Source organism: Myotis yumanensis, unplaced genomic scaffold, assembly GCF_028538775.1.
Source record: "Myotis yumanensis isolate MYYU_CA2020_CCGP unplaced genomic scaffold, mMyoYum1.0.hap1 SCAF_13, whole genome shotgun sequence".
Classification (NCBI taxonomy): domain Eukaryota; kingdom Metazoa; phylum Chordata; class Mammalia; order Chiroptera; family Vespertilionidae; genus Myotis; species Myotis yumanensis.
In genome coordinates, this window is record NW_027223764.1 from 8836500 (window position 1) to 8852077 (window position 15578).

At 35.6% G+C, this 15578-nt stretch overlaps 1 protein-coding gene across 2 annotated transcripts in view; it reads right to left on the reverse strand.

Annotated features, from left to right (window-relative positions):
- ATRNL1 (attractin like 1) overlaps nt 1-15578 on the reverse strand; it is a 454480-nt gene that overhangs the window by 397845 nt on the left and 41057 nt on the right. For both annotated transcript variants that reach the window (XM_070432204.1, XM_070432203.1), the window contains exons 7-8: nt 13103-13190; nt 8662-8917 (exon numbers count right to left, since the gene is read on the reverse strand). In XM_070432204.1, the coding sequence (XP_070288305.1) occupies nt 8662-8917; nt 13103-13190 (344 nt within the window). The remainder of the gene's footprint in view (nt 1-8661; nt 8918-13102; nt 13191-15578) is intronic.

The window sequence follows — 15578 nt, forward strand, 5'->3', positions numbered from 1 at the left end:
ATAAGAAGATATTCTGAATTTCAGAATAGTGAAGGCAGAAAACCTTTTGAAAAATAAAAATTAATAAGCATGATTAAAAAGAGAAAATTAAAGGGATACAGCAAATGGCTATGCTTTTTAATATAAATATCCTTTCATCAAATATACTTTGGGGTGATTTTATTAGTTAGACATGATTATTCCTATATTGATGTAAACATAATTATAAAGAGAAAAATTACAAGCAATATCCAAAAAATGGTTATGTTTTTTAATAAATAGAAAGTAATGTATAGGCAAACAAGAGTACTATGTATTTTTAAAAATACCAATAGCTAATGTTCTTGAAAAATGTTGAGCAAATATATCAATCTTGAACATCAAGAGAAAATAAAATGCTACAGATGACCACATAGTATTAAAATTGTTAAAGTCCAAGTATAATAGAAGCAGAAAAGGAATACTGCTGACAATCTATTCCTTCCTCCTCAAATATTTACCAGGTATTTAATACATGGCACTTTACTAGAAAGTACACAAACAAAGAGATATACAGCAGGATTGATGCCTTAAAGTCAACTTCTTAGAAAAAGAATAACTATAAAAAGCAATATGTGTTTATAGTCATTTATAAACAAAGAATCCAGAGAAAAATTAAACCACTACCAGAAAATGAAAAAGGCAGTAAACACAATTGTAGAATAACAAGAATCTTTTCATGATTATACAATTATAGAGTCTACCTCCACTTTGTTACTTAAAATAAAAGTTTATGGCGCCTTTACTGCAAGCTGATCTCTACATTATGAGTTTTTCTGATTTTTCCAATAATTTTGTGCATGAAGCTAGTTGATTACTGTCACTTCTAAGCACCTGATAACCATACATCGCTCTTGGAAGTTATACTCTAGGGTGCCCTCATGAAAAATTTCCCTGTCATACCTACTTGTGTGTGTTCCACATAAGCTATTTCCTTAAGCTCTCTGATGTCATCTACCTACACACATTTACATTCACAGTTGAGCCTTGAACAACACAGGCTTATGGGTGCCAACCCTTCAAGTAGTTGAAAATCAGAGTGTAACTTTTAACTACCCCAAAACTGAACTACACTTGTTGTCCCTCAGTATCCAGGGAGGATTGGTTCCAGGACACCCCACGGAGATGAAAATCCATGAAAGCTCAAGTCCCCGATGTAAAATGGTGTAGATTGAGCATACAGTCAGCTCCCTGCATCCACAGACTCCCAACCATGGATGGGAAACAGTATAGGTATCCACTAAAACACAATCTGCATATAAGTGGACTCATGCAGTCCAAACCCATCTTATTCAGAGGTCAACTGTAAATCAAGCACATTGAATGAAACCTATCTTCAGCTAAAGAATGGACTGATTTTGGGAACACAGCTCACAGGATTCATCAACTAACTACAAGCATTATAATTAAAGAAGGAAATTTCAAAGATTCCATGTTGATTGAAAGCCTGGGTGAGTTCCATCACCACTCTAGTAGTTGTCTCTATTAATGGACCCTTTTTTTGAATTCATCTTTATTTTGAAAGTATTACAGATGTCCCTTTCTTCCCTCCATTAACTCCCTCCATCCCCTCTCCCCCAGGCCTACAGCACGATTGTCTATGTTATGCATGGGTTATGCATGTGCAGGCTGCCTTCTCTTGTCGGCATTATTTCTGAATTGTCCTAATCGTGTTACCTGCCCTTTCCCAAATAAAATTCTTTCACTTGAATCCTTGTTTCGTGGTCTGCTTGTGTGAAAACCCTTCAGAAAGATCCTGTATTTCCTGCCAGTTGCTGCTAACTTCTTTGCTCACCCTGACAGGCAAGTTTCCTTGAAAGAGCTGCCCAATTCCCTCTTCAATCCAATCGGGCTTTTACCCAACCACTACACACAGACTGTTCTTGTGCAGATCACCAATGACCTGCGCAGTCCCAAATCCAAGGTCAATCCTTAGTGATCATCTTACTTCACCCACCGGTGGAACAGCACTTCACAGAGATGGCAACTCTTCTGTTTAAAATCTTTCTTCACTTGGCATCCAGTTCACCGCACTCTTTCTTGCTCATTTTCTTCTTCTCCCCTACCTCTTACCACTGGAACACCCTGGGGCTCAATCACTCTTTCTTTTTATCTGCACCCATTTCCTTAGTGATCTGATTCAGCCGCATGGTTTAAATGCTATCTATCTCTATCCTCAAAACTCCCACATCTACATCTCCAGCCCAGATCTCTCTCTAGAAGAACTCCAGACCTACACATCTAGTTGACATTTTCACTGTATTGTCTAATGGATAGCACACATATCAATGTCCAAACTGAAATCCTGACCTTGAATCATCCTTCGCCTCAAACCTATTTCAGAATCTTCAACCTGTCAGTCGATGGCAACGATATCTTTCTAGTTCTTCAGGCCAAAAACCCTGGAGTCATCCTTGACTCCTCTCTTTTATCTCAGACTCTACATCCAAACCCTCAGCAAATACTATTCGTTTTACTCTAAAAACATATAAAACAAATGGACTGATTCTCCTCACTCCAATACTACCACCCTGGTCTAAGCCCATCATCACTGCTCAGACTAACAGTAATCTGACTGCGTCCTCGCTTCTGTTCTTTCCTCTGCAGAGGTTAGTTTCAAGCCAGCCAGAATGATTCATTTAAAAATTATGTCGTTGCTCTGCCCAAAAGCTTGCATCTCTCCACTTCCTCAGAGCAAGAAACAAAGGCTATGCGAAAACCCTATGATTTTGCTCCTTATTACTTCTCTGACCTCATCTGTTAATTTTTATTCTCTCCTCCAGACTCCTTGGTGTTCCCTGACCATGCTCTGAATGTTCTCGCCTTTACACTAGCTGTTCCTACTTCTAGGGAACACTCCCCTTCCCCACAGATTATCTACATAGCAAACTTCTCCACTTCCTGCAATTCTTTGATCAAAATTCATCTTCTCGTTGAGGCTTACCCTGCTGGCCTTCCCAACCACCTCGGTATTCTCAATCCCCTTTGCTTTGCTCTATTTTTATAAAATTTACTATCTTCTAACACATCATACAGCATGCACATCTGTATTATATTTACTACTTATTGGCTGTATCACCCTACTAGAAATAAGTTCCGCAAAGACAAGGAATAAGACCTGGTGCATTACTTGCTGATACGCATTACTGCATATGTCCGGAACCAAGTGGAACCAGAAGGGTGATCCTATAAGCTACAAAGTCAGCCAATATATGGAGGTGCTCCTGAGCTCAACAGATCCTCTAAAACTCAAACCAGCAATGGTAATATGCATAAACTTTCAACTACACAGCTAAACATATTCTCTAGTGTCTTAAATTTTGTTACTGTTAATGGATAAGACTCAAACTAAGATAACTGAAGTTAACTAGATGGTTCCTTGGTTTTAAATCATATTATTACCAAAAAATCTCAAAGAAGACTCAGGATACTAAGCACTGAACCAGAAATACTTCACAGTTATTTTCAGTATTATTAGAAGTTTAGTAAGTGGTCATTTTGGAGTATGTTAACTGGGAAATTTTTGTCTCTTTTAAAAATCTCTACATAATGGTGAGATCAATGTCCTTAGAGTATAATTCTGAGTAAATTTTTATCTAGTAAAATACCCTGTTTTCATGAATCGCTCTATTATAATTTCAACTTTCTTTCCCGTTACCTTCACCATAGTGCTGGAAAAGAGAGTCCCTTCTGTAATTAAAACATTCTCAGTTTTCTAGAAGCTTTAAACATGTAAGGATTCTCAAAGTAAATCCGACCTCCTTTTGGGGTAGTTGAAGCCATTAAAATCAGTCAGAAAAAAAAAAACAGCTTAAACTTACATGACAGTATAGTAATCCCACTATAAACAGGGGGAAAAATGTTTTAAACTGTCTCTGTAGAGATAAGTCTTTACTTATAACTAAGATGATAAATTAACCTATTATTTATGTTCAAACCAGCCCTACTTAATATAGTATCATTCCCTGAAGCAGCACTTGTCTGTGGTATATACAACTTAATTATTCTGGCAGCTTTAAACCCCATCGTTCTATTTACTCTTCTATGCAAGTACTTTTCAAAGTGAAAGTAATTACGGATTATTCTGACACCACATACTTTCAACAATAAGCAGTGAATTCAAACTGCATTAAGAGTAAATAACATAATAAGTTCATTTTATTATTAAAATATAATTTTACAGAAAAAACTGATGACTTTTACTTTGTACTTAAATGAATCACAGAATTTAAAATCCACCCTTAATTCGCCTATTATTCTTATAAAACTCATAAATAGATCATGTACTCTTCCTATTTCCATATTAGAATATATTCATTCATCTTAGACCTCCATATATTGGCTGACTTGTAGCTTATAGGATCACCCTTCAAGTATGCCTGACAATTAATGCCATTAATAAGACAAAAATCAAGTAAAAAATATCCTGTTGGCAAATTTATTTTAAAATAGTATTTTGATTATAGAATAAGTTTAAACTACTTCTACAGAAGTAGTTTAAAACTTACCAAAACTACAATTGATGTTCTGTAATCAAATTATTCCAAATGAAAACCAAAACCTAGCCCTAGGCGGTTTGGCTCTGTGGATATGGAGCGTCGGCCTGGGGACTAAAGGGTCCCGGGTTTGATTCTGGTCAAGGGCACATGCCTGGGCTGCGGGCTCCACCTCCAGTAGGGGGCATGCAAGAGGCAACAGATCAATGATTCTCTCTCATCATTAACGTTTTTCTCTCTCCCTTCCTCTCTGAAATCAATAAAAATATATTTTTTAAGAAAGAAAGGGAAATCAAAACCTACCAGCCAGTGAATTTATCAGTAAATAAACTGTATCAATATTTACCGTTCATAGAAAATTAGAATTAATCTGCTGTGTCTTCCTAGCCATCCCTGGAAAGCATAACTGCCACCATGTCTCAAGGCTGAATGAGACTGTCCTGCAAAAAAGATTAGTATACAAAGAGGAAAATAGATTCTGAAGACCAGAAACTGTATTCAGTGGAAAGGCAGGGTAAGGAATGTGTGTACCATTCAGGTGGCCTAGGGATTTGGTTTTAATGGCCAGTACTGAAGGTAAGCCCGTGTGGGCACTGGATCAGAGAACTTCTATACAAAGTCAGGATCCCTGAAGGATTATATCCTCAATGAAAAAGTGAGTTATTTTTTAATCTGCTCTGCAGAAGCAGACAGAAAATGTGTATTTCCACTTGGCTGTATGTAAAGGGGAAAATCTCATTTTTTCTGGGAACTTTTGATCATAGATCTAGGGGCATGAATTCACTGTATATCCAAGGTACAAAGAAAATCACATGCCGAAATTAATTAATTTAATTAACTAATTAATTAAATTAATTTGGACCAGGATTGCTAGGCCCCAGTAGCACACACACTCTCTCTCTAGAACAGGACTAGATAAACTAAGACACAAGGGCAAAATCAGGAATAATGCCATGTCCATCTGTTTACGGACTGTCAGTGTTGGCTTTCTTGCTATCACAATGGAGTTGATTAGTTGTGACTAAGACCGCATGGGCCACAAAGTCTAAAATATTTACTATCTTGCCCTCTATAGAAAAAACTGTTGATTCCTAGTATAAAATACTGATAATGTCAGATGTGTTTGAAACAAAGTAGGATGGATTAAGGCAGTAGAAACAGTGTCCTGTATATTGGGGCTTGATCAAAGAGTAAAAATATTTGTTGACTTTAGACTTAGTTAAATATTTGCTTTAAAACTTCAAAAGTCAAAAACTTATGGTTCAAGTACAAGCATGGTGATAGCTGAATTCTGAATCTCCCATTCATTCCCGGGAAGACAATAAAACAACAAGGAAAACATGAATAAAAAGGAAAATTAAATTTCCAGATAAACTAGAATTAAAAAACCCATAAACTCCAAATCAAGTGCAAAAAGCAAGTAAAACCAAGAGCCAGAAGGAGGAAGCCCCAAGAATGCAGAAGGAAGGCAAGAGACAAGGAGTCAGAAGAAGCCTAATAGTGGCAGATCTCAAAATTACTCATTTCCTCAAAAAAAAAAATGGGCCTCCTCTGAACATGAGAAGAAATAATTTTTTAAAAGATAATAGAGTGACTATTAAAAATATAAAACATGTACAGAAAATGTACAAAAAACGGATGGAGTCACAAAGCAAAATCTAACGTTTTGTTGGACACAAGAGATATATTTAAAACAAAGTGATTCGGAAAGGTTAACAATAGATGGGCAAAAGCATATGAAGGAAAGAATGACAGCCCCACCCCAAATAACCAAGAGCCATAATATTAATATCAGACAAGATAGAAATCAGGTCAAAAAACATTAAATAAACAAAGCACTTTATAACATTAATGTGAAAAGGAAAGTCATGAATATCCATAATAGCAACTTTCATAAAGCATAAATTCCAGAATATACAAGGAGAAATAGGCAAAAATACACTAACATATGTAGACTTTCATTTTCACAGCATGACAGATCCAATACAAAAAGTAGAAGAACTAAGAAGCATAATGAATAAAGTAGAATATATATATATATACACACACACATATATATATATATATATATATCAGGTACCATAACTTAAAATTATAACATTTGCCTTCTTTTCAAGTGTCTATACAGTATTTATGAAAATTAAGCCACAAAGAAAATTTCAGTAAGTTACAAAATATGGAAATAATACCTACAACACTCCATGAACATCACCATAAAATTAAAATAACAAAAATCAAACAAAACCTTTCTATATAGGCTATTTGTAACTTAACTCCTTTTTTAAATTATCTTTATTGTTAAAGTATTACAGATGTCCCTTATAACTTAGCTCTTGCTGAAACAACTCTTGGGCTCATCTGAAAAAGTAGAATGACAGCCACACTAGCTTCCATGCTATCATGAATTTGTTATAACAATAATGCATGTAAGCAGGTTTATTCAATGCACCGTTACTTTTTAACCACTGCACTCCAAAATGTTCCCTTCAGTAGTAATCCTCTATAGACTGCTTCTGTTTTCTCAGTAAAACAGTGAGTAAGGTCATCAGATGAAGGACATGTTAGAAGTTTGAAGAGAGAGAAAAATGTATGAAAGAGTCATGACGAAGAGTTGGAAGAGAGATTGGTGATTATGAACGTAAAGCCTGGTAAGTGTAGAGGTAAGTATGGACAGAGAGAGGGAGAGATAGTGAACACCTGAAAGGAGGCTAGTGAACTACAAGCTCTGGGAAAGTCGAAGAATTACCAGTGTGGAGACTAGCAGGAGTAAGCTGGAGGCACTGGAATAAGATATCTGAAATCGGAATTATGGAATTCATTGCAGGTAGGACAATGGGCAAGACTGATTCAAGTAGGATGAAAAACAAGATCTTGGGGAGAGAGATCAAAAAATTGAGAAGCCAAGTATTGGAAGAATTATTAAAGTGGATACTGAAATCATAGAAATATTTGGTTAAGGTATATGGGATGGAGTGACAGTGAGCCGGATGCTAACTCCTTCAAGGACTAAAACAGTGATCCTAGGAGCTACAGAAGACAAGAAGGCGAAGAAACAGGTGGTACAGTCTAATGACATACAATTCAAAGCTGAGTGATTCAAAGGAGGAAGGCGTGGAAATAGAGTGTAAATGACAATAGGAAGAAGGATGCATATCCCACTTTCAGCCCAGCTGTACTGGAGACATGGAGGAGAAACAGATCACCCTGTACAGTTACACAAAAAAAGCAAAACCTTGAGTCCAAAATACCGGTCAAGGCCAGATATGGAATATGTTCTTGAATCTAAGTAGTGACTAACAGGGTACATATATTTGTAAACAAATTTTTTTAAAAACTTACAACTGTTTGAAAATTTCATAAAGAATTTAAAAAAATAAAGTGCCAGAAAAACGAATGAGTATTTAAGAATATCATGCAGTCACATGTAGATTGCCACCAACACCTTCATGCACCAGATAATAATCTTTCACAGAAGCCGACAGACTCTCAAGAGCTTCCTCTAAGACTAATACATACAGAGAGACACTGCAGTAAGACTAAGAACAGAACCCTGAAAAATAAAAAATCCTGCCCGGCCAGCATGGCTCAATGGTTGAGCGTCGACCTATGAACCAGGAGGTAACGGTTCAATTCCCGATCAGGGAACATGCCCAGGTTGCAGGCTCAATCCCCAGTATGGGGCATGCAAGAGGCAGCTAGCTGATCAATGAATCTCTATCACTGCTGATGTTTCTATATATCTCTCCTTCTCCCTTCTTCTCTGAAATCAATAAAAATATATATTTTTTTAAATCCTGAATTCATGGAATGCATAGTAAAGAGACTGGGATAGTTTTAGCTCTGAGTCCACAAGTAAAAACCAAAGATGTAGCACCACCTATTGGAATTTCACATATTTAAAAATATTCTCAGTTCTTAGAAAATGTAACTTCTGTAACATTTCCCCACATTTGGCTAAGAAGATAAACTTAAGTATTAAAGTACAAAATCTAACACAAAACCAAAAAAATTATATTAACAAGTATTAATTCGTGGCTTATAATTCTTATTTCAATAACTATTTTGACTAAATTCATATGAAGATTTTAAAGATAAAAATGTGCACAATCAATAAAGACTTTACAGTTACACATTCAAAGTAACTCACAGATATGGTATTCCTGTACGCTGCTTGTATAACCATATATTGCAGAATATCCAAATATTATGATCATGACAACATCTCTACTATCCAGCTCCATAATATGTGCCGAGTGCCCCTCCACAGCATACTGCTGCCCGTGCCCAAGAACAGTGGGAGTTTTTGTGCTCCAGGACTGACTATGAATGTTAAAAATCCATAACTCATCTGTGACGTTGCCTTCATTTGTTTCAATTCTGCCTCCATACATAAAGATGTTTTCCTGTAAATTAAAAAACAAGTATTAACAAGTATATTTCTTAGCAATATAAATTAAAAGTTAGAATGAAGGCTAAATTTAAACATAGTCTTAGCAATCACTCACAACATGCATAAGGCATACTTCCTATTTGTAAAAAGTCAAATGGGAACACATGACTAATGAAAAATAATGCTTTTTCTCACAAGAAAGGGGGGGAAATCCATGCTTTCAAAAAGATATTTAAAACAATTATATTATATAGTCAATTAACCTTTTTTTTTCCAGAGAGGAAGGGAGAGGGAGAGAGAGAGATAGAAATATTAATGATGAGAGAATCATTGATCGGCTACCTCCTTCACACCCCACACCCGGGCTTGTGCCCTGACCTAGAATTGAACCCTGACCACCTGGTTCATAGGTTGATGCTCAACCTCTGAGCTACACCAGCCAGGCAATTAAGCATATTTTTAATTTTCCTAGTTTCTGAGTCGCTAGCTGTCACACTGGAATGTTGCCATGGATGTACACTGCTCTGTGCTGTTCTGGATCATTCACTGCTTTCATCAAGCACAGTTCACAAAAAGGTAGACCACGTCTGTGTATTGCATGGAGTACATTTTTATTACCACTTCCCATGGCCATGGGCAGATGCTTTATAGCACTTATAAATTATACAAATAACTTTAATCACATAGGACTAAAATGAATGATGCATAAATAATACAAATCATTACTATTTCAACAACCTAGGAAGAGAAAGGAATTTCTTCAACCTAATAAAGATCATCTAAGAAAAACACACAGCGCCGAAGCCGGTTTGGCTCAGTGGATAGAGCGTCGGCCTGCAGACTGAAAGGTCCCAGGTTCGATTCCGGTCAAGGGCATGTACCTGGGTTGCGGGCACATCCCCAGTGGGGGATGTGCAGGAGGCAGCTGATGGATGTTTCTCTCTCATCGATGTTTCTAACTCTCTATCTCTCTCCCTTCCTCTCTGTAAAATATCAACCGAAGGACTTGTATGCATGCATATAAGCATAACTAATGGACATAAGACACTGGGGGGTAAGGGAGGGCAGGGGATTGTCAAGGGCGGGGGGTGGGGGAAGGACACATATGTAATACCCTTTGTAATACTTATTATAATATTTTTTTTAAAGAATAAAAGAAAAGGAAAAAAAGAAAAAAGAAAATAAAATATATTTAAAAAAAAAAAAACACAGCTAATATTATACTGAATGATGAAAGAGCAGACGCTTTCCCACTAAGATCAGGACTTATATTCCACACTGTACTCGAGGTGTTAGCCTGAGCAAATGGGCAAAAACTGAATAAAGACAACCAGATTGAAAAAGAAGCAAAATATTGTTATTTGTAGAAGATATGAACTTATATATAGACAATACTAAGAAATCTCCCCCCCCCCAAAAAAAACACAATTAGAGCTAATAAATGAGTTCAACCACATTGCAGAATACAAGATCAATGTGCAAAAATCAATTATATTTCTATACACTTGCAGTGAACAATCTACAAATAAAAATAAGTAAAACAAATTCCACTTCAAATGCATCAAAAAATAAACTACTTGGGAATAAGTCTAACAAAAGAAATTCCAAACTTACTCTGGAATCAACAAAACATTGTTGAAAGAAATCTTTTAATATCTAAATAAAAGAAAAGACATCCCATGTTCATGGTTCAAAAGACTTATTAAGAAGGCAATACTCTCCAAACTGAACAACAGATTCAATGCAATCTTTAACAGAATTCCAGGTGACTTCTTTGTAGAAACTGACAAGTTGATTCCAAAATTCACATGAAATTACAAGGCACCCAGAATATCAAAACAACCTTGAAAAAGCAAAAAAATTGGAGGGCTCACACTTCTCTATGTAAAAACTTACTACAAAGAAAAAGTAACCAAGAGAGTGTGCTACGGGCATAAAGACAGACATACAAATCAATGGAACTGAGAGTCCAGAAATAAATCCATACATAATATGGCCAACTGATATTTGACAAGAGTGCTAAGACAGCCAATGGAGAAAGAATAGTCTCTTTAACAAATGGTGCTAAGAGAACTCTGAATAGTGACATGCAAAAGAATGAACGTGAACCCTTACTACACACCATATACAAAATTTAACTCAAAATTAATCAAAGACCTAAATGTAAGAGCCAAAGCATACAGCCCTTGAAAGAAAACATGGAGTAAATCTTCACGATCCTGGATTTTTAGGTATGACACCATAATCACAAACAACAAAAGGGGAAAAAGATAAATTGGATTTCATCAAAATTAAAAAAACAAAAAACTTTTGTGCTTCAAACAACACCATCAAGACAATGAAAGCTCACAGAATGGGAGAAAATATTTGCAAATTATAAGGGACTTGTATCTAGAATACATAAAGAACTCTTTACATCTCAATAACAAAAAGACAAATAACCCAATTTAATAATGGGCAAAGGACTTGAATAGACATTTCTCCAAAGAAAATACAGACAGACAGTAAGCACAAGAAATGATGCTCAACATCATTCATCAACAGGGAATGTAATCAACACACAAGAGATATCACTTCTCACTCAATAGGACGGCTATAATAAAAATGACAGATACTAATGAGAGCTGGTGAGAATCCATAGAAATTAGAACTTTCATACATGGCTGGAGGAAATGTAAAATGGTATAGCCAGTCTGGAAAACCGTGGCAGTTTCTCCAAAAACTAAACATAGAGTTACCATTGGATCCACAATTCCAATACTAAATATACTAGTATACTCAAGAGAAATGAAAGCATATGTGCTCACAAAACCGTATACATAAATGTTCACAGCAGCATTGCTCCATAAGAGCTAAAAGGTGAAAACAGCCCAAATGTCCATCAATTGATGAAATGATAAACAAAGTGTAGTGCGTCCATACAATAGAATATTATCTAGACATAAAAATGAAGTACTGATACATGCTACAATATGTAAGTCATAACCCACATAGTACACAATCTCATTTATATGAAATGTCCAGAGTAGACAAATCAACACAGATAGGAAGTAGATTCATGATTGCTTAAGGCTGGGAGGATGAGGAGGTTTGGGGTGGTGGGTAAAGGATACAGGGTTTCTTTGTGAGGTGACAAAAATGTTCTAAACTTGATTGCACAAGTCTGCAATTTGGCATAATCTTCAAGAGATGGTTGCACAACTCTGAATACACTGAAAACCATTCAATTACACCCATTTAAAATCAGTGAATTATATCTCAATAAAACTGTTCCAAAAAATAACAAGTGTGGACAAGGACATGGAGGAATTGAAACCCTTGTGCAGTGCTGGTGGGAATGTAAAATGGTGCAGCAGCTGCAGAAAACAATATGGAAATTACTCAAAAAATAAAAATAGAATTATCATATAATCCAGCAATTTCTATCCCAAAAATTGAAAATAGGGACAGGAGCCACATATTTGTACACCTGTGTTGATAGCAGCATTATTCACGATAGCCAAAAAGGTAAAGGCAAACAAGTTATGTATTGATGCGTAAATAAACAAAATGCGGTATATACATACAAGGGATTATTACTCGGGCTTTAAAAAGAATGAAATTCTGACACACGCCACAATATGGATAAACCGTGGGAACATTATCCGAGGTGAAATAAGCCAGTCATGAAAGAACAAATGCTGTATGAGTCCACGTATGCGAAGTCCCCATAGTCGTCAAATTCACAGAGACAGAAAGTGAAATGATGGTAATCAGGGTCTGGAGGAGGGGAACTGTTAATGGGTATAAGGCTTCAAAAAACAAAAAAGACAAAAAAACTCTGGAGATAATGGTGGTGATGGTTGCACAACAATTTGAATGTACCTACCTAATGCCACTGAACTCTAATTAAAAATGGTTAAAAGGTAAATTTTAATTTTACCACAATTAAAAGGAAAAGTGACTGACCTGATGACTAGGAATCAAGCTAAGGACAAAAACTCAATCTTTGCTTCTTTTCTTGTTCAATGGCGAATCATACTAAAAAATCTATTTTTTATTTTTTACTAAAATAGTATGAGTCTGTGACATCTCAAGTTATTGTGATCCATATGTTCTATTGTTCTCATTAGGTGTTTGAAATAAATCTGAGATTTAGTATCTTTTCCACCAAAGTGAACTCAAAATTTTTTTTTAATTTAAAAAGCAAGAGCCATACCTGATACAAAGCAAGAGAGTGTCCATACCTCTGGAGCGGTCCCCTGGACAGAGTTCCCACATTCCATATACTGTTTTCTAAATTGTAACTAGAACCAAGAAAAGAAATAACTTCATAATCTAAGATTCCTGTTTGGTTTTTCAATCTGCATATGTTTTCTTTGTCTGTATTCAAGTATTCGTTAAATTCAAAACAATTAGAACTAACAAGCTCATAGTTTCATGTACCATACTAGATGTTTTTCATAAAGACATTCAAGATATACCTACTTTAAATTAGGACTCAACCACCTAAATGTATAGTATACATTAACTTGACTATTTATTATTGGAATTATTTGGATCAATTGCTTTAATAATTTCAGCCAATTGCTTCACCTAAACAATAGTAAGCTGGTCTGTATTTTTAAATAAAAAAAAAAAGAGAGAGAACAGACTGGCAGCTCTCAGAAGGGAGAGGGGTTGGTGAGGTGGGTGAAATAGGTGAAGGGATTAAACCAAAAAAAACAAACCTCATGGAACAGAGAGTCAACTAATGGTGATTACCTTTGGGAAGGGGACTGGAGGCAGGTAGAAGAGGGAGATGATAAATGGTGATGGAAGGAGACTAGACTTTGGATGATGAACACACAATGCAATGTGCAGATGATGTGTTGCAGGTTTGTACACTTGAAACCTATATAATTTTATTGACCAATACAACCCCAATAAATTCAATGAAATAATAATAGTAATAATAATAATAATAAAAATTTCGCAGAAGCAAAAAAAGAGCCAGCTTTTTCCTTTGGAAATGGATGGAAATTCTCTCCATTTTTAAAATAGCCATTTGCTTTATGTATTCAATTTTATTCTTTTACATGCATGTAGCTCAGCATTATATAAGTTAACCAAGAAGTACCTATTTCCTACACACAAACATACCTTGTTTTTTTACGTCAAAATAAGATGTGCAGTGTGCATAGGAATTTGTTCATAGTTTTTTTTTAAACTATAGTCCGGCCCTCCAACCGTCTGAGGGACAGTGAACTGGCCCCCTGTTTAAAAAGTTTGAGGACCCCTGCTCTACCCTCACATCTCTTCAATTTGACAAAATATAGAGGGAAGCATCCAGCCAAGAACTGACTAGGACCTTGTTTAAGAAGCTCACTATCAATTATCATCTCTTCTCTTTCTCCCTCCAACTTATCAGGGAAAGCAAGCAAGTTCTCTTCACACAAAAAGGGAAGGTTACCAACAACTGTTTTCAGCATTATGGTTAACTTCTTTCCTACACTGGAATTAGAAGATACATGTGAATGAAACAAATGAGGGAATAGAATCAATCAGAACATAACTTTCACAGACTCACTCAGCTACGTCTACCTCCCTACCAGCATCTGCACCCAACACACTGCTTTCCACCAAGTTACCGTAAAGGGCCAGAGAGTAAATATCTTGGGCTTTGTGGATCACATTGGTCTTTTGTATTCTTCTTTGTTCTTTCTTATAGCTCATTAAAAATGCAAAAACCATTTTACTTTATTTTCACAGACTTTTCATTTTCATTAATCATAGTTAATTTCCTTTTAGTTTCCACATTTAAAACTCATTTCTTCAGGTTCTTTTCCTATCTTAGCAATTCATTTTAATCCCACCAACTCTCTTTCAATTCTTTCTACTATATTTTATCCATTATACATTGTGTTATAGAATTCTAAATGTCTACTTAAATATGTACCTAAAACTTTCTCTCTCCCTACAGAAATTATTTATTTTATACTTTAATTCGAGTCATATTCAATCATAGTTTTAAAGCAATCTCCTCTTATAAGCAGTAGAATTTTAAAATACCCAATATTACTAGGACTAATATTGTTAGTGGATAGGGCTACCAAATATAATTGAGGATGCCCAATTAAATCTGAATTTTATATAAACAACAAATAATTTTGTTAGTATAGGCAGAACTCATACAATATTTGGGACAAAATCAAAAAAGAATATTGCAAGGGTCTGCTTATACTGAAAAATTATTCATTGTTTATCTGAAATTCAAGTTTTACTGGGTGTCCTGTGTATTTCTCTGCTGCATCCGGCAACCTATTGGGTACACACCATTATGGTATATTGTCTAGGGTCAGTTCTGATTGGATGGTGCCCAAGTTGCACCAGTTGTTACATATTATGAGTATCACTCCTGAAAACAACATTGATAATCAAATTATTCTTCTTTTTGCTCTTTTGTTCTGTTATTGAATGTTCATAAAATACAATCACCAGCTGAAAAGAAATCAGGTAAGCTGCCATCTATGTCGTCCCTGCATCATCCAATCATGCAAAGGATAATCTCCATGGAGACATCAGCAAATGAGTGATCTATTTTACAATACAGGCACTCTCTCCCAACAAACGCTTGTAAAATCATTTCAAAGTCAGAAAGTTCAGAAAAATTAATTTACAGGTCAGAATTTTTATATAGGCAATTACACTTCATT